This window comes from Coffea arabica, chromosome 3c, assembly GCF_036785885.1.
Source record: "Coffea arabica cultivar ET-39 chromosome 3c, Coffea Arabica ET-39 HiFi, whole genome shotgun sequence".
In the NCBI taxonomy this organism is placed as follows: domain Eukaryota; kingdom Viridiplantae; phylum Streptophyta; class Magnoliopsida; order Gentianales; family Rubiaceae; genus Coffea; species Coffea arabica.
In genome coordinates, this window is record NC_092314.1 from 7,694,819 (window position 1) to 7,715,540 (window position 20,722).

General features: G+C 34.5%; 1 protein-coding gene across 2 annotated transcripts; it reads left to right on the forward strand.

The window, feature by feature from the left end:
* The first annotated feature begins 8,122 nt into the window (after nucleotides 1-8,122).
* LOC113734474 (uncharacterized) lies at nucleotides 8,123-18,573 on the forward strand. Of its 2 annotated transcripts, XM_027261039.2 has the most exons (16): nucleotides 8,123-8,691; nucleotides 9,210-9,311; nucleotides 9,440-9,506; nucleotides 9,661-9,842; nucleotides 10,497-10,757; nucleotides 11,778-11,861; nucleotides 11,961-12,008; nucleotides 12,096-12,160; nucleotides 12,904-12,952; nucleotides 13,883-14,141; nucleotides 14,745-14,866; nucleotides 15,595-15,675; nucleotides 15,752-15,826; nucleotides 16,114-16,310; nucleotides 16,416-16,566; nucleotides 17,874-18,573. In XM_027261039.2, exons 1-16 carry the CDS (start codon nucleotides 8,275-8,277, stop codon nucleotides 18,066-18,068), a joined length of 2,355 nt encoding a protein of 784 aa, XP_027116840.1. In that variant the 5' UTR covers nucleotides 8,123-8,274; the 3' UTR covers nucleotides 18,069-18,573. The 2 variants fall into 2 exon arrangements, with proteins under 2 accessions (XP_027116840.1, XP_071938262.1); XM_072082161.1 differs by lacking the exon at nucleotides 17,874-18,573 and having other exon boundaries at nucleotides 8,138-8,691; nucleotides 16,442-16,477.
* The last annotated feature ends 2,149 nt before the right edge of the window (nucleotides 18,574-20,722 follow it).

Sequence of the window (20,722 nt, forward strand, 5' to 3'; positions counted from 1 at the left end):
GCGTGTGAGCTCAGCTAATAAACCCGATAGGGAAGAAAGGGGAGATTGGTTGGGAGGGAGGCGAGGGAGAATCAGATGGCAGTTAAATGTGGGGCCAACGGAGTGACACGTGGATTACGGATCTGTATGAAGTTTTAATGGGTCATGCACCGATATTGCATATACATACATATAGATACATTGGGTCACCCCTGCCCCACACACCCAGTTACCCATACCCCACCCCATTCCCCCTCCGGGCCCCATAACCAAAATAGAAGTGAGTGATTTTGGGAGAATAATTTGTTTGTTTTGTTACAAATTTCAAGGTTGTCCGCTTCCCAATGCGAGGTGGGCGCTTTTGTTTCTGTGCATCATCCACCTAGAGAAATATAAACATGTATAGTCAATTGTTAATGTCATATTTCCACTTTTTATTTGTCCCAAAATTTGAGTCACTTTGAAAAAGTCAAATCATTTTTATAATTATTTTCCAGTTATACCCTTCTATTGACAAGTCAAGATTGCACTAATCAATTCTGATGGACCCAACCACAACACATCATCGGAAGTTATACCCTTCTGATTGTTTTCGCCTTTTAGTCAAAGTGACTTAATGGCAAGTAGTCCCACCAATTTGTTGTTTCACTCCACAAACAGCAAAGGGTACGCTTGGAAGAATCAGATAAGCCTGTCCTGTAATGCTACTGTACATAAAAAGTGCGTTTCCCAAAAAACATCCCAAATTTTGGGACGGAGGGAGTACTATTATTTGCATCCAAATTCTTTTTTTTTTTTTTGAAAAAGATACACCTTAATTCTTTGGGGTTAAATTGTTAAAAATGATAGATTTTTTTTTCACACAGTCAAGTAGAATCGAAAAGTTAATAAATGAATATTTTATCAAAAAAGTACAAAATTGGAATTGTTTAAGGGTTAAATAGATGTGTTGCTCAAGTAATGAATACTGATTAAGCGTGTCTGGATCGAGAATTATTTGAGATAATTTTTTGAAAAAAATACTATAATACTTTTTTGATATGATGTATGTGAGACAAAAATATTGATTTTTGCTGTTGTTGAATTCAACACCAAAACAGAACTTTTTATTCAAAAAAAATATTTATCATGATGATTATTTATAAAGAACTAATAATAATTGTTACTTTTACTATATCTATGCATCTAAAGTGGAGTATGTTTCTCCTTTTATTAAGATGGTATATTTTTGCGAAATGGTTGAGCTATCAATTGTTTTAGATGGTAAATTCTTTGTACACTATAAATGAAGAAATATGAGCAAATGTATTTTCTATGAAATATTAAGATGCTAAACTTGTGTTTTCATGTATAATGTGAGACAAAAAAGAGTAAATTGGGAATTTGGAGTTTTAATACAATGAAAACATTTTAATTAGGCCTTATATGTTGAGAGATCCAATATTATGTAGATTTATTTTGGTGTGATGGATGCTATGCACTAGCATTTTCCTCATGGAAATTCAAAATTGCATGAAGTAATGCAGTAATTAATACTAATTATTAAAGAATTCTTTCATCAGTGTTGATCTTAAGTGAGATACTTTATATTAAGGGCCTATGGGATTAAAGCAAGATCTTAGTAAATGTTTATTTATTATTTTTTTTCTAAAAACATAAAGACTTTTTGTTTTCTTTTTTATTAGGACATTGAGGCGAATGATAAATAAGTGTTTCAACATAATAAAAGTAGGCAAGTATAAAGCCTATTTAAAACTTAGGTTAACCCTTGCACTTAAATAGAGTAAAAGAGTATAGAAATTATGAATTGGAAATACTAAGCACAATAAATTTCAAGCCCATGTTTGATTTCTTGCCTAAGGACAAATGTGATTTGTCATTTTAAGATTCTTTGGAGGACTGAATAATAGGTAATTTACTCTCTACAATTATTTGTTGATAAAAGATTAAGAGTAATTACTTAGACGAGATTATTTCCAAATTGCCTTTTAAAACAAGGAAAAACTAATTTATACACATATGGAAGATTCAATGCAATTTTTGAAAGAAATGAAATATCAATTCCAAATTACCTAATGGTTTATCAATATAAGGTAGAAAATAGAAAGGGGAGGTGGTCAAATGAAATTTTCTTAGAACTTACTAGCTTAGAAACTTAAAAATCTAATTTAAGTGTTAAAATTCGATCGATAATTTAAGTGTTAAAAATCTAAAGCTTTGATTTCTTGCCTAAAGACAAATGTGATTTATCATTTTAAGATTCTTTGGAGGACTAAATAATAGGTAATTTACTCTCCACAATTATTTGGTGATAAACGATTAAGAGTAATTACTTAGAAGAGATTATTTCCAAATTGCCTTTTAAAACAAGAAAAAACTAATTTATACACATATGGAAGATTCAATTCAATTTTTGAAGGAAATGAAATATCAATTCCAAATTACCTAATGGTTTATCAATATAAGATAGAAAATAGAAAGGGAGGTGGTCAAATGAAATTTTCTTAGAACTTACTAGCTTAGAAACTTAAAAATATAATTTAAGTGTTAAAAATCTAGAGCTTTGATTTCTTGCCTAAAGACAAATGTGATTTATCATTTTAAGATTCTTTGGAGGACTAAATAATAGGTAATTTACTCTCCACAATTATTTGGTGATAAAAGATTAAGAGTAATTACTTAGACGAGATTATTTCCAAATTGCCTTTTAAAACAAGAAAAAACTAATTTATACACATATGGAAGATTCAATGCAATTTTTGAAAGCAATGAAATATCAATTCCAAATTACCTAATGGTTTATCAATATAAGGTAGAAAATAGAAAGGGTAGGTGGTCAAATGAAATTTTCTTGGCACTTTCTAGCTTAGAAACTTAAAAATCTAATTTAAGTGTTAAAATTCGATCGATAATTTTGAAAAAGGAAAAAAAAGGTTTGGTCCACTAAATAGTGTTCAAATTGTTCCTCTTACAACTAAATGCAAGAATTCATTGTAACTATTCTTGTTTTCCTGTATGTAAAGTTTGTGCAAGAATTAATAATTAATGCTTTGATTTCTTTCTCCCTAAAGTTTATTTTGCCTCAAGACTCAAGAGAGAACCATGAATAAATATTTCCACTTTACTGACCAAAAGGGCCATGGATCGGTCTAACCGTGAATATTATTACATCTAAGAAAAGCTATTATAATTCATGAGATCATTTTGACATCTGAGGAAAGTTATTATAATTCATGAGCTCATTTACCAAATGACTTTTAAGTACATTTTGCCGGCTAACACTGCATGAACAACCAACCATGCACGCATACATAATTCTACAACCATATCAGAACAAGAGATTGTTGCTAATCAGAATCTTTATGGCTTTAGTGTTCTTGGAAATTCTGGGATCTGATTCTCTTCTAGCTAACACAGTCATTTAAGAGAATCAACGATATATTTGTAATGTCTGCGTCAATGAAACATTTTTTTGGAAATGCAAGGGACCATTTTGGTGATTTTTTTCTTTCTATTGCTATGGTAATGGCCAAAAGGCCACAAAAAGAACTATGACACTATATAAACCTGCAGTTCAGTTTAGACTTGCATCTGAAGCAGCATATGAAGCTGAATTCTTTGAGGTTTTGATCAGTCCGTTAAGACAGGATGCTTCCTAACATTACAATAGTTTACCACTCTCAAGATTCAGTGATTGAACTGCCAGCTGAGGGATCCATATGTTACTCATACATTATGTTGTTTCGCTAGAATAAAAATTACAAATGTTAAATAGAAAAATTAACAATAGTTATAATAATAATAATTATTATAACACTCATAAAATTAACTATAATAAAATAGTTAAAATATTAATATAATAATGATGTACAAATATGGAGGGTTGAGATACGGATATTTCGCTTTCTTTAAGGTAATTCAAGCCTCTGTGAAATAATCAACTCTGGTACAGCAGAATCTTCGGCTTGTCACCCTCAGGATACAACGGTCCAGCTATACTTGCTGACACTCTCTCTAGTCTGCACAACTAGGAGAGTATAGCTCTGCAAACACCTTTTTTCTTGCCTAACTATGAGATAGAAAATAGTGGATTTAAACTCACAAGACATAAGTTGTTTGTGGTAATATTTTGCCATCTCAACTATGCATATTTATAGGTGAAGAAAAGTTAGGCAAATATAACCTAGACTACTAATAAGACACCAAGTAAATGCTAAAATTATTGGCCATTCAAAATACATTCAAATTTGTATTGTAGGTTACAAAAACTTATTGTAATTGAGAAGCCATAATTGCATATAATAAGTCTTTCTTCAAAACCATTCAAACACCAATAAATTGCAGAAAATTTTACCAATTTATTTTTCTTGTAACATGCACATTTAATTGAGAATTTAATTATTTTATTAAAATACCCCAACAAATTATTACCATTTTTTAACTTTGTCATAAATGTGTGCGTGTCTCTGTGTGTATGTGTGTGTGTCTATCTATATATATATATATATATATATATATATATATATATATATATATATATATATATATATGTTAGTTTCTGACATATACCAATGTTAAATCTACCTTAGAATTATAATAAAAGTTTGTTTGGATTTTGTGATGTTTGGCACCCTGAATAAGTGCCATCCTTGTCACTTGCCTTGACCGGTTAACTTTGCTTTATTTGCTTGTCAAACAGAAAAACTACACGTTTCAGTACATTTAACCAAAGTACTAAATGGTTAAGAGAGAATTAATCTTTGAGTTGAGATAATTGACTCTTTCGGGACAATAGTAGTTCAGCCTTGCTGGAAAGCAACTCATCCAAATACCCAACAATTGGGAAAATGTAGAAAAATGCTTGAGATCTGGTAAACTTTCTATCACTCCACAAATCATGCAGTGGCTTGATTCTTCGAATGAGCAATTGAGCCATACTTTTCATAATAAAAGTAGTCTTTTTCACCTGAAACATGGGTACAAAAAAGCCTATCAAACCCTTGTTTGACATGGCCCTGAGGGCATCAGAATCTTCTAATGTCTGTTTGTGTGTGTTCTGAGCCCAACGTATGTGGCAGAAACATCATCATCCTAGCTTGTAATAACAACCATCAATCAAACTTTATCCCCGATATTCATCTTTGCCTTAAATAGGTGAAACACTTCACACACAAGTACCTTTCCAAGCTTCGAATCAGCTACAATCCACATTAACTTTTAGTGATACAATGAATGCCCACAAACAAAAATTTGAAGAGGCACAATTAGACAAACATGCAATTGCGCCTCCTTTCTTGGCTTTGTTCACTCTTTATTTTTGTTTGTTTTGACACCAATGGTCAGCTAGAGAAAAGGGCTTCTACTCTTTAGGGTTTTCCTCACATGGATGTCCATTTCATGTGCTTATTTGGACTTTACATTGTACTTTCTCTACTCTCAATACAATAAGAGTTGGAGAGACGTGAAAAAGAATAATTTGGTTCAAAAAGTTGAAAAAATACTATCACAATGTAGCAATGAACTTTTCCATGTTCACGTACTTCTTTGGAATTATCTACCAATAGACTTACCAACAGCCATATGGTAGGCTCTTACCAAAAAAAAAAAACAGCCATCTGGTAGGCATAGCAACATGGCCATGGACAATTACTACTGGCTTCAATTTATCTGGCATCAATCTTTTGTTTGCTTGCCTGTGCTAGAATTTGTTTACTTTGAAATTCTACAACTATTAACCATTGCTGTTAAACTTAGGCTCGATCGGCATCTAGGTAGGTTTAGGTTTCATCAATCCAACAAAAACTTGATCAAAGGTCGATGTTCTTGCATGTTCAACTGAGAACAGAATTAGCCAGTAAGGGTTGAGACAAAATATGTTGAAATCTTTTGTGTTTGACAGATCCTTTTGTGATAGCAAGTGAACCATGACTAACTTTTAGGTAGGATGGATATGACGGTTGTCTACTTCTTCTCAGTATAAGCCATGAGCACAGAAAAAAAAAAAGCACATTTACGCTAGCCCATCAAATCATATCAGTCTATATGGGGTCTTGGGGTTGGGTGTCATTGATAAAAATACCTTTGCATATGATAAATAGCAACCATAATTTGATTTCTTACGGGTTGATGATAATGTGTTATACGCATCTACGTGTAATATTGACTTTCACTTGAATGAAAAACTTAATTTACAATTTTTTATTGATAGATTATCAAAGTTCAATACCACTATTAATTGTTAAAATCTGTTCATAGACAAGGGTGAGTGACGCTAATGTACTCTTCAACATTTTCTAAACATGTTTAGAGGGTAAGAGGAAGAGAGACATAGTTCACTTATGGTGCAATTACTAACTTCTTGACGTTCTACCCATGAATGATTGCAAAGATCTGCTTTGTATGGCTACCATTTTGAATCTTAGATTTAGTTTTTTTTTTTGGGTCCCCTAAATTTAGTTGTTAATAGCCAAGAGGTAGGTAATTAGGTACAAAATTATTTGACAGTGGTACTCTAATGACCAAGCAAAAAAAATATGAACATGCATAATCAGAGTGACAATGAAGATGCAGCCCGGTTTTCCACTCAATATACCACAAAGAAGAAGAAGAAGAAGATAGGAGGGAAAAAAAGGGAAAAATTGGAAGCAAAGAAAAAGTGCAAAAGTAACATTTGCTTGTTTCATTTAATTAAGTGGCTTCAAAACCAGAGCAGTAACATTTCTTGACCTCTACTCATGGTCGATTTTGAAATGTAAGCCATATCTCTAATAATTGAAAGGCAAAGTTAAAAAATCTTCTCTCAATTTTTTCTTTTTCCTTTCTTTTCTTTGTTTGGACTTGTATGTGCTTCACTTTTATTTGGTAAGAAATTCATATTGTATTTCCATTTCCCCTTGAATAGTCAAATGATTTCAAGGAATACTATTTGTGCTACGGTTACATTATACTAATTTTCTGGTGCACTTAAAGTAAAAGTTGTCATAAAAGTTTAAATAATATATTGCGCATTGTTCTATTACTTCACTACAATTCAAGCACCACATATAGTTCATTCTCAAATTTTATGTGAGAATTGTAATTGCATAATTTATACAAACACAACTAGGGGTGGGCGCGGGTCGGGTATCCGTCCCGTCCACCATTTTACTGACCCGATCCATATTTTGCAAGTCAGTCATTTTCCGACCCTTATCCGTTCTGCATATCAGCAAGTAGGCGATTATAATATACCCGTTGCGATAGGGTCGGATCAATAGGCACTCGTCCCATCCCACTTATCATTTAATTTTTTTAAAAAATTATGTATATTAATTTAATTTTATATTTTATATATTCATCTAAGATTTAATTAAAAAAAATTTCTCAAAAAGGTCTCCCACCAAGAAACAAGCATGCGAAGAGAATACAAGATAAAAGGTAAAAAATTAAAAGAACTCAAAATCAATAAAATTTTGAAATAAGTAATTAAACTTTTTCTATAAAACATAAGATCATGACCTTTACAAATGAATCTTATAGATAAACTATAGTTTCTCATTTTTATAATGCAATTTGTTCAATGAAATTATTTATTTAACTCTAAAAATATTATTTTATAGTATGCGTATAAAAATAAAATATATATATGCGGGGTGAATCTGGTACCCGCTAGATTTTAATTATGTGATCCTAACTCGTCCGACATCTTAGCAGGTACCCGACCCTCTTTTGATTCTATCAAATAATACAAATTGGATATTCTAATTTTTTAATAGGATCAAATCAGATATGGCGGGTTTCGGGTTAGTAGATAATTTTGTCCATCCCTAAGCACAACAATTGAAAATGGAATGTTCTCAATTACTAAGCATTTATGAGGTAAAAATCCTCAAAAAAAATAGTACCTCAAGACATGAAAGTTTGTATTGTGATTTTTGTAGAAAAGTTTTTACATTTTTCGTGAACATATTTTTTAATTATTTTTTTACCTCACATACATCAAATCATTGCGGTATCTATATTTTTTTTACAAAAATTTCCAAAAATAGCAATCCAAACGGGGATATTTCAAGAGTCTTTTAAGGTTTAACTATAAATGAAATTTATTAGAAATTTATGACTCTTCTAGAAATATTGGAAACTTAAGAGGGTTCTTGTTTAATTTACACTAAATTGATCATTAGGCCATCTCCCCAAATCTCTTCCCCTTCCCAAAACCCTAGCTAAAACCCTAATTGCATTACAACCTTTTTTTCAGCCTGAATTTTTTTCTCTATTTTTTGGTTTTTTTTTAAATCCCACAAAAGCCCTCCAAAAATGGGGACGAACAAAGAGAATAAGAAGCAAGAGGAGCTCCTCAAAACCCTAGGAGACTTCACCAGCAAGGAGAATTGGGACCAATTTTTCACAATTAGAGGTAATGATGATTCCTTTGAATGGTATGCCGAGTGGCCGCAGCTTAAAGATATTCTTTTGCCCCACCTCTCATCACCACCGGCAGCCACCAGTGACGGTGGTGGAAGCAGCAGCAGCAGCCGTGGAAAGGCGGAGAAGATTCAGATATTAGTACCTGGTTGCGGGAATTCGAAGCTTTCTGAGTATCTTTACGATGAAGGTTATCGAAATATTACGAATATTGATTTCTCGAAAGTTGTGATCTTGGATATGCTGAGGAGGAATGTGAGGTTGCGGCCGGAAATGAAGTGGAGGGTTATGGATATGACTCAAATGCAGGTGCTTTGTGGATGTAAATTTACAATTTTCACTTTTTGATTATTGTACATTTGACTTATGTACAGGGGTTTGGCTATGGAATGCGTGATCATGTATATACACATATGGTCATGTTTATGAATGTGATAAGCTTGATGTACAGGTGATTGGCAATGGGATTTTGTAATGTTATCATCATGTATATACTCTTGTGATTGTGTCTGTGAATGTTATGCTGAATAATATATCCAGGGATCTGAACAATGGGATTTTGCCATATTGTGGTCATGTAAATACACATTTCTTCTAGTGTGGCAGCTAGCCATCTCTGCTAGCATCTTTAACCTTTCTGCTTGTGGGTGATTAGTTCTTTGGACGTAGTTGCATTTCTACTAGGTGGCAGCTAATCGTCTCTACTTGCATGGTTAACCTTTGTGCTTGCAAGTAATTAGTTTCTTTGTTGGCAGTTTACCTCTTTTCATGATATTATGGTATTCTTTTTTCTTTCTGCCTTTCTAATGCTTGTAACTGGAATTTAGTTTGAAAAGGAGAGCTTTGACATTGTTCTTGACAAAGGAGGATTGGATGCTTTAATGGAGCCAGAGCTTGGCCCTAAATTAGGAAATCAGTATTTATCAGAGGTGCCTGGCTTTTAAGTTTAATGTATATTTTTAATTTATTTACAACTTTTTTCTGTAGGGATCAACTTTGGCTATTTTTATGTAACCATTCATGTGTTTGATTCTGTGGTTATCTGTCATATCATCAGGTGAAAAGACTTCTCAAAGATGGGGGAAAGTTTATATGTCTCACCTTGGCAGAAGCTCATGTATTAGGTAAATTGCTCAGATTATTTGTGAGTATTGAAACATCTGAGTTCTGGAAGATGCTGTTGTGTTCAATGAATCTTTAGTCTAGCCCTTTCATTTGGGTAGCTGTTTATGCTATTTGTCGTGTTTGTCTTATTAATTTCTTTTGCTTTATAATCAGGTCTATTCTTCCCAAAGTTTCGATGTGGGTGGAGAATGAGTATTTATGCTATTCCTCAAAAATCAACTGATAGGTCTAGCCTATTGACTTTCATGGTGATTGCCGAGAAAGACAACTTGACTTCTTTTTCCCAGATATCGTCATCCATTGATCAGTCATTGATTGCGAAGAATGGGAATCAGGTAGAAGCCTGTGTCTGTTATCTTTCTGGAATTACTGTGTTCTACAGAACTTTTTTGCACCTGGGAGATAACTGACATGGGGGGGGGGGTGTAATGGGAGGTGTAAACATTAATGAATACGTTGCTTTTATGTGGCATAAATAACATTTCATATTACTTTATTCTTCCTTTGCACCAAAGTCAATCAAAATACATCCTTCTTGGTTGTTCAAGGACAGTCTCGTTGAATTTTCACATATTAGACTATGTTACAGATCTGGAATAGTATTTCCAAATTAAAACAGATAGGATGAGTGCACAAGATCAAAGTTTTCCTACTATGGGCATCCACTCAAAGAATCCACTCAGCAGACTTTTTACATTTTCAGATGTATACCCTACTTAATGAGAAAATGAAAAGTATTAATGGTTCTAATTCAAAGAATTAATGATTCCAATCCGAGATGGTTCATTAAGCTTCTTTGTTGGTTTTCTGTTCTTCTTTGACAAGTGACCTGATGTATATGACAAAGTTTGGTTTATGGTACCATGCTTATTGTAAGTAAGACGCAGGTTTTGACTATGGTGAGTATAGTTCCGTTTGATGTAAATGAAATGCAAAGTCTGCTATGTGGCAGCTTGAAAATTTGATTTAAGCTCCTGGATTTGTTCTAGGCTCGTGGGCTTTATGAAGTACTTCAAAGTGAAAATAAAATTCGTTCAACATACTCCAGCAGTTCTGATGTATTATACTCGCTTGAAGATCTCAAACTAGGAGCTAAAGGGAATTTGGCAGAGCTCAATCCGGGTAGGCGGATCCAACTCACTTTAGGTGAACCCGGTTGTTCTCGTTTCACTTATAAGACTGTGCTTCTCGATGCTTCACATAGCTCTGGACCTTTTTCATATCATTGTGGAGTTTTTCTTGTGCCAAAGGTAATTTGCCTCGATCGCTGTCTAATCTGATTTAACTACAGTTCTCTTACCAGTAGTAAATTAATTTTTTTTGGGGCTTATTCTCCAAAATGAGTTAATAGATGAAAATCTGGAAGGGGAACTTATCTTTCTGTCAGCTGTTTCTTTGATGTCTTGCATAGAATGTTGGTACAGTCATTACCATCATTGGCACAAAGTGAATCACATATATAAGTCCCTATACTCTTATGGTTACTGATTCTATATTTTTATTCCGTAAAATTTCTAATTGGGCTTACTTTGTCTGTTGATTGAAATACTAAAGACCTCCAGCTTTCTTGTTACTGATTGCATCTATATTTTACATGTAACAACCATAGATGCACATCTATGTTGCTTGGACTCAGGTACGAGTGTTAGACATGGGTATGTTCCTGGGTGAGATTCATTAAATTTCTAATAGGATAGGGTGACACTGTCAAAGATCAGAAGCTGGTAGGGGTGTGTCTTATATGATCTTCTGTAAGTGATATATTACACGAATATTACTATCTACAACTGACTATTAAATATTTTATGGCCCATATAACTTGAATACAAGTGTAAAAAAGATATTTTTGTTGATAATGCATTGAGGAAAATAGCATATAGGGAAAAAAAAAACCTAAAAGCGATGCATAGATTACTTTGCAATCAGAATGAATTTGTAACTCCTGCACCCTTGGTTGTTTAAACCACAATAGATTCATTTCACTCTTTTCTCCCTCTCGCTTTTCGTTCTTGGTTTCCTACCCCTCAAGACACTTCCAAAACTTTAGATGTAGTGTTGGACATAGATTCCATAAAAGGACTAGTGTAGTATTGTGTGGGAGGTAGTTCTGAGGGGGAGACAAGGCTGAGCAATGTGGCCTATGAATGTTTTCCTAATTGCTTCTTCCCTTATTGATCTCAAAAATCTCACTTTCCGCCATTTAGCTATGTTTATTTTTTTTGAATTATTTGTTTTTAATTTGAAATATTTAACCGAGGTTTAGATTTCAGACTCGAGCTCATGAGTGGTTATATTCTTCAGAAGAAGGGCAATGGGTGATTGTTGATAATTCAAAAGCGGCTCGTCTAATCATGGTACTTAAGTGACGTTTGAAACCTTATATGGCTTCTATAGTCTTTGCCCTTGAAAATTAGATCTTATATTTTAACCGGTTCATATTCGTTTGACTTTAGATTCTACTGGACTCCAGCCACAGTGATGCAAGCATGGATGATATCCAGGTTCTCTTTTACTTCTGGTTGGTATAATATGGTGGAGAAACTAGATAATAACAGTCACAGTACTTTTTCATCATTGTCTTTTTTCAGAGGGATCTCTCTCCACTGGTAAAGCAGTTGGAACCTGAAGATTGTGAGAATGGAGCTCAAATTCCGTATGTTCTGTACTATGATTAAACTTCTGCTGCAATTCAATGGAATCCTTTGGCACGTCTTCCCTTCAAAGGAGTCTTATTTCTTTTTCTCTCAATCTTCACCTCCTCCATACTCCTGTTATATTTTTCCTCCATGTATTGGTATTTGCTTACTGATTTAGTTGATTCCATATCCTACTTGTTTGTGGCTTTTTGGAAGACAAAATGGTTTAAGACTTTATTGTAGAACTCCAGCTGGATATGCTTCTTTTTAAGCACCTTTCACATGTGAAAGCTTAGAAAGCAGGCATACACTTTTTACATCTCAAATGGAAATAAGTTCAAGTATATGAGGTGTATTGAGTAATGAAAAAATTGCTGATTGACTAAGAAAATTTATACATAGCAAGAATTGAAATGAATGAAGATAATTGGAATTTTTTGCAATAAATGCGTTCAATATTAGAATGATCTATATCTATGGGCACTCTTTGCATATACCTACACTTTTCAATTTGGAGGTTTGGAATGGTCAACTGATTTGGTTCTTTTTGTTGATAAGTTGGACTTTGACTATAGCATTATTCCTTGCCAAGTTTTATGGTTCAGAAAAGAATAAACTTAAGCTACCAATGTAGTTAATATTTTTGTCGATTTTAAACTAGATATGCATTGCTATATGTGCTTGAACTTCTGTAAGAATTATTTGTTTGAAGATTTTATGTTATTAACAACTAACGATTGCTAAATGCTACTTTTTTCAGGTTTATGGCTGCAAGTGATGGACTCAAGCAACGAAAGATTGTGCATCAGGTTCATAAGAAATTTTTTTTTTAATTTTGAAGGTTCATCTTCCCCAAACTTTTGTTTTTGCTCTTTGTACAAAGACCATATCTAAAGGTCCTATGACTTTGTTGGATGCAGATATTTTTTGCTACTGTCTATGGTTAACTATTATATCATGTTTACTGTGATGCTTCTGTGGTGAGAAAGGTTTTTTAGTACAGGAGGACATAGGATATCATTTCTATGTGCAAAAGTGGTTTTATCTCTTGTTTTCTGGGTTGAACGACTTGTCAGTTTATTCCTTGCTGATTCTGTGTCATCAGTTTAAAGTTGTCCTTTGTATGCTGCTAGAGTGAATGAATTCATCTTTGCAATTTAGTTCCATTTATGTTTTTGCAATTTTTTTTTTTGGATTGATTATCTTAGTTTCACAGAGAAATACTTAAGGTGTTCAGGACATTGAGGTATTTAAGAAAATAGGACTTATTGATGCAGCATCAAAGGAACCAATGCGGACACTTTTCTGAGATTTGAAAGCAAATTAGGGCCTTGACTACTCACATGTTTTGGCACCAAGATTGCAAGGCTTTCTATCACATTGATAGCTTTTGTTCATTTCTTTTTCTTATCCCATTAATTCTATGGGCTGGTTGAATGAGAACTTAGGACTTGTTATAAGGTTATTTTGGGAGTTTTATTATTAAAGTTCTGATCAAATCTTTCTACTCGCTACTTAGAGTTTGACTGCAGCTGTCAAAGAAATGAACCTTTCAACTTGCAATTTGGTTACCTGTTTGTCCAGAATGAGGCTATTGTTGCACTTATGATTTTGTGCTTATTCACTTGAATAGCTAATGTCATGTATGTACTTTAATGACTTGAAATTGTGTTGTCAATCTTGATAAAGTTAACCAACTTAACTTTATCTTCTTGAATCTCTCTTTTGGGAATTTTCAGGCTACATCTTCCTTGACTGGTCCAATCATGGTAGAAGATGTAATTTATGAAAACAATGATGAGTATATCAGCCGTCTGTTTCCGTGCATGGATGTGATATTTCGCCGCCTCACTTTTGAAAGGAGCAAGAATTTAATTCAATCTGAGGCTCTTCTTACAAGAGTAGGATCACAAGAAGTTGGTGAAACTGGGCAGAAGAAAACACGTATCTCTACCAAACACAAAAGAAAAGGAAACCAGAGAAGATCAGTCGTGGCTGGTAACATGCAAACTTTGAACTTTTCTCATTGATAGACCATCTATAGTTGATGGACATTTGGAGGTGGCATGCTTCTAGAGGAGGCTGCTCAAAAGGTTATGGTCAAATATTAATCCCATATTAATGCTGTAGGTGTTATAAAAAAGGAAACCAACTAGTCCTGCTAAAGTGATAATGATGTTACTTTTGGCTAGACATAATGAAACCAACAGTCCCAGCATCTTAATCAGCTGAACCTTGGTCTGATAGGATCTAAATTTAACTTGGATTCCAGCATGATAATTGGTTCCGAACTGTTTTTGTCCACACATTCTAACTGATCTTGGTTGGTACATTATTTTTGTACTTTTTGCTTCGGGGCACAATCTAAAAGGCTGTAGGTATGCATCTTTAATCTGCCGCTAGTAATCAACTTGCATAAAATCTTTTTCAAAATCCTGCAAAAAGGATTTAAATTCAGCACATATATTTGATGGCAGTTTCACTTAGTGCTATATGAGAGAGTTGATATGTCAATGTTCCTCAAGTGAACTGCATCCATTTTTTCAATTTCACATGCATCTCCCTTGATCACTATATTCATTTCCATTTCTTGTGTTACAGAACCAAACAATGACTTAAGAGTTAACCACAATTACTTGGCAAGTTCGTATCACTCTGGAACTATCTCTGGATTTTTATTGATTTCTTCATATTTGGACATCGTGGCATCAAAGGGAGTCATGGTAACAAGGCTCTTTCTCTCTTCTCTTGTTTTTCTTGTATATACATCTGTTATGAGATCATAACTTTTTTTTCCCTTTTTAATCATTCAAGAAAAAAGTTATGTTCTAAGTTTGGTTTTTAAGGTATCATCACATTGTTTGGTTAAAGATACTGAGAGTCGGATTTATATAGACAGTCCTCATTTCTTACTCCTCCTTAAAAGATGTTCTGAGCTTGTGACGAGATATTATTGATGCTCCCAATGGGCTGCTAGCATGTTCTAGAAGGTCAAGGCTTGAGTTGAGGCAAAATTATTGGCACTTGACATGCTGATATGCATGCTACAAGAGATCTTGATTTCTTTTCACAACAAACTAGCATATAGAGGATGCAATCACGAAATGGGAGGAGATTTCTAGATTCGGGATGCTGGCCACTCAATGCATCAAATGTTTGCTTAATATCTTTGTGTTTTGGTTTGCATTATCAGTATTTAATGGGTAAATGAAAGTCTGATATTCTTTTTTTTAGGAAGTAGCTGGTACCTTTGGTTTCTAGAATGACTGCAATGGTTATGATTCTTTTGCTGTAAACTTATGATTGTTTTACATGTGCAGACTTTTATAAAATGTGTCAAAATGGAGGCTTATAAGATTACTGCATTTGGTGTTCTCTGCCACCTTTATCTTGGTGTGCACTTCAAGTATGAGAGGAAGCTAAATTATATAACCTTTTTTTGCTTTTATAGGCCAAAGCTGTCATAATTGGACTGGGAGCTGGATTACTTCCTATGTTTCTGCATGAATGCTTGCCCTTTCTAGAGATCGAAGTAAGATAGCCGCAGACATGGATTTTTATCAAGTTTTAACTTCTTATAATTACATGCCAAAGTGTTTAATTGGCAGGTTGTGGAGTTAGATTCTATGGTTCTAGATATTGCCAGAGATTATTTTGGTCTTAAAGAAGATACACGTTTGAAGGTAATCCATTGTGTCTTATATGTTTTCCTTTCTCACTGTGGTATTTTGCCAATCCTGTCTGGGGTTTGGAACAGACAAAGGATGTCCTATCATGTAGTGTTCTGAGAGTTATCAGAGCAATCTTTTACTGAGAGAGCTCCCTCCTTTTACAAGCTTTTGGTTAATATCTTCCTATGAATGTGCGAATACTGTCATAATTTTTTTAGGGCAATACCGTCGTCATTTTCTTTAAGGCAATATGTCATCTTTGTGATGCATATTATTCCTCATTCTGTTCTGTCTTTTAGGTACATGTTACCGATGGGATAAAGTATGTTATGGAGATTGCAAATTCTGAGTTGGCTAATTTAACGACATTCAATCATTGTCTTGTTGAGGGAAAATCCTCTGTTTCAAGTGGAAGTTGCACTGTACCCCTTGCAGAATGCACAAGTCTGAGAAAAACTGATCTACTTATTGTGGATGTGGACTCTTCTGACTCTAGGTGATTGTGGCTAAATTTTGATACTTTGATACATGAATGATACGGTCATCATTGTGTTTCCTTGGTGTAATTTGGTACATCCTTTCACATTCTCTTAATTTACAGCTCTGGTTTGACCTGCCCTGCTGCAGACTTCATTGAAGAGTCTTTTCTTTTGACTGCCAAAAGTTCTCTTTCTGAGCAAGGTCTGTTTGTGATTAATTTGGTTTCAAGATCGTCCACTATCAAAGATTTGGTGTTCTCAAGAATGAAATTGGTATGAACTTAACAGCTTTGCTTTTCATCAAGCATCCATGGTATACATATTTAGTGCCTGTTTGATGGTGATGCTTTCACTGAAAAGTACTTTTAAGCCCTTTGAAGGTGTTTGGTGATTATCATTTCATAACTTTGTAATTTGAAATTTGGATGTCAACCATACTTTTGTTAATAAGGTTGAGCCATTAGATGTCACTGGCTACAAATAAGGTATCTAGGCTCTACAACAGCACTCACCTTCTCTGCTGGCTGGAGTACCTATAGTGGGTACTTTTGGGGCTCCAAACACATTGGCAATACCCTCACTGAGGTACATGCCTAGCACATGGCTCCAGCAACAAAAAGAACACTTTCTAAAACTGTGAAACAGCTGGCAATAAAGCATAACTGGCCAACTACAAATTCTGAGTTCTAGCATGCTCCTGCATCATATGTTCAATTATTGTTATTGTAGTGTTTTACATTTCAATAATGAGTTTTTGATTGTGATGGATTCTTATGAGCATGATGGATGATGATGCATCCCAAAGTCTAAATATTTCAAAACAAATTGTTTTGGTGAAGACTTGGGTTACCCAAACTTTTTGGTGGAGTGGTGCTGGATAGGTTAGCAGATCTCTTTGCCAGGAATGGGTAATGAAGTATGGCAGCTGATAGATGGTTCTTCCAATAGGAGGAGTGGAAATTTTTAAGGGACTTTTGTAAAGTCTGGGTAACATACAGCATGAGTACGGGTGATGGTGGAAGCCTGCACGGTCTGGAGGTGGTTGGGCAAAATTACCGATGCTTTTTTGAACACGGTTTTTAGATTTTATTTTTTGGTCAAACATGTTGGTATTTCTATTATCATTAGAACAGAACATGACTTTTGTTTTTTGTGTACCTAACACATAACACTTAATACAAGTCATGCAATCAAATGGCCCTTAGCTGTTTAGTTTCATTGAATAATTGTGTTGGAAAAACTCTGAATGACATGAATTTTGGAATGAGAGGCAGTCTAAGTGCAATATGTTTTCAGAGTTTTATGTGATGAAGTTAATCTCATATAAGTGGAAGAAAGTCTCCACTGAATTGTGGTTATCTTAGTTAGTGGTTTGTTTCTTGTCTAAGTGCTATTGAATTGTGCTTGCTGTACTTTTTTTTTTTTTTTTTGAGGTTACTGGTTGAACCAAAGAGAGATGCTTTATGAAAAATATGCGTTGGCAAACGTTTCTATTTTAATTAGCAAAATGATCTGCTGCCTATTCTTTGCCTTTTTATCAGCATGCCAACTGATTTCTGTTTTGTGTTCATCCCCATCAGGTGTTCACCCACGTCTTCTACCTTCAACTTGAGGAGGATGTCAATATAGTTATTTTTGCTCTTAATACAGAGGCTGGCTTTGAGGATGATTGTTTTCATCAAGCTCCCGACAAACTTTCCAGATTATTGAAGCTAGAACAAGGGTTGCGAGACCAGATCTTAGACGATGCTAGAAAAATAAAGCGTATGAGGTGACTGGATGTAGATATATCGACTACTGCAGAGCAAAAGTATACTATAGAATTCAAATCAGTGCATTTGTGGTTCTCATTGGGTATTTTCCCAAGGAAATATGAGCTCAATCTGTCACAACCCCAATTGGCTTTGGCAGCTGTAGCTACATAAGCGAAGCAAGTTTCATGGTGGTCCTCCCAGCTCCCAGCTTTGCTTAGACTGCTTTTCTTCATGCAAATCAACGTTAAATGTGCTGTTATGTCATGAGGGCGACAAAGGGTGCCAAATTGGTTTACATTAGGCTGTATCGGCTTGTAATCACAAAGTTATAGCTGCCTTTTTCTTTTAAAGGGCGTATTTTCCACCGCCATACGCAGCTCTATGATTGTTAATTCTTGAAGACATAGATGGCAAATGGCCTGTACGGCTGGCTGGATACTGCCATTGGTTTCTGATTAAATTGTAATAGGCATGATAAAATACCTGGTTGTTTGTCTAAATTTACATCATCCTCTTCTTTCTATCATCAGCAGAGTTGATTATACTTTGTGCTAAATCATGTCCTCCTCCTGAAGTGCGAGTCATTTGTGGTGATTCATAAACCCAAACATTTCATCGCTCGACTCTCCTACAAAAGATCAGAATCAAGCAAAACAGGTTCATTTTTCACACTATAATTGTTATGACCGATGATGGTGTATATAACTCTGCAATGGTTACTGGTTGTTTGCTTTGAAGTTAGCCTGACCGTTGAGAATTAATCCGTTTTTTAGCAAGAATGAAGTAAGATTCCTGCACCCATTACAGAATGCTGTAGAGTAGGTTGGGAGATTGCAGTTTTGTCAGTACACTGCCGAACCAGTTTTCTATGCCTTTGTATGCACAAAAGCATAATTAGTAATTTTCTCTAAGCATCAAGAAAATCATTAAGTACTTGGTGGATGTAGTTTAACAGCGGAAGTAGAGCGTAAGTTGGAGGGCTCGAAGCAAAATTTAGCATTCGTCTTTGAATTGTTGGTTTGCTGTGGTTGAGGTTTAATTATGTAAGAAATCATCACTACTTATCATTAAATTCCAAAAATGAGTGTCAGAATTGCCAAGCCTTCTTAGGCTTGGAGGTGCGGGAGATCAAAGGTTCGAACCTTGCCTTCCACAAAATTTGTCATAATATGTGACGGTTTTCATTGATCAGTTTCGATGGAGTTTCTACTCAGATAGAGCCCATCGCTTCGAATGCTTTGACTCAAAAGGTGGGATGAAGGCGCAAAATAAACATGGCTTCAAAATCTCCTAATAATGGCATCATCTGTTGATGGCATGAAGCTGTGCCTTCGCATGCGCTACTAAAAGGCGTGAAACATATGTTCGCGACGAAAACGTAGGCTTTAAGCTCTCTCTGTTAAATTAAATGCGTGCCTTCAAATGCACAAAACTGCGCCTTTTCTAACCTGCCTATAGAAGGCGTGACGGTAGTGCATTGTCCTTGTCCCAAATTCAGCCAAAAAAACCTAACATTTTCCCCTCAAAGATGGGCCCTATGCTTTAGGAGGAGATAAAACACATATAAGGTTTGATATCCTCAGTATAGCTTTCAGTCAATGTTAGGTGCAATGAGATGGATATTATATTTTGACAAAAAAAAAAAAAAAGAGATGGATATTATATCACTATCCCCTCTACATCCTTTGGAAGATGGTACTATTGGTATTACGTAACTGATTACTTATTTCTAGCTAAACATGCCTTAAGTCGAAAGTTAAAATCAAGTTCATTTTCTTTGGCCCACTACAGAAAAATATAGGTCACTCATTTTGACCTGCATTTGTTTGTCAAATGACCTCTTAAATTTGCGGTCATTGTTTTAGAGATAGTCTGAAGGTATATATCAATTCCTAATCCGAGTATAAGTGGTCCTGCATTTCCCATGCTCTCATTTTTTTTTTTTTTAATTTCTAGCAGGGGAGAGGTTGGATTTAAGAAGTGAGGGATGGAGAAGGGGGATTCGAACCTAGGGCATCTAAGTCCTAAGACGTCAAATTTAACTATTAGATCAAGGTCTCATTGGTGCACTGGTGGGTATCAAATCCAACAAAGTAAAAATACCTACTCAACAAAAATATAAGTTTGTGAATAATGGTGAGCACGGTCGTATCTATAGGGATTGGTGAATTTATTTCCTTTGCAATTTCAAGAATTAAAATGAAGGGTTCTGGAGAAATTAAACCACGCAATAACTATAAAAGAAATTAATAATGAAAAATTAAGTAAAACTAAATCAATGAAAACAAACCTTTTAGTCAAAGGATTAATCTTGGCTTTTGATTCAATCAATAGATCATCGATGCAAAAATCAATTTATATATTCACAAATCAATTGGTTATGGTCATCAACATTCCTTGCCTTTTCTTATTTTCTCGGTAATTAAAACAAACTCTTTAGTTACTTCTCTTGTGAATAGACAACTCTAAATAAACTCTTAGAATTTAATATACCGACAACATTCACCAATACTAACTAACAAACTCACAAGTTTGGTTCATTTAGATTAGATTATGCACTCTCTTGACACGACCTCAATTATGCTAGTCACCACAAATATTAAAATTATCAAACAATTACGGATTTGACGTGTTAATTGGCAGTAGATTATCTAGTTAATTAAATATCGAGAGCC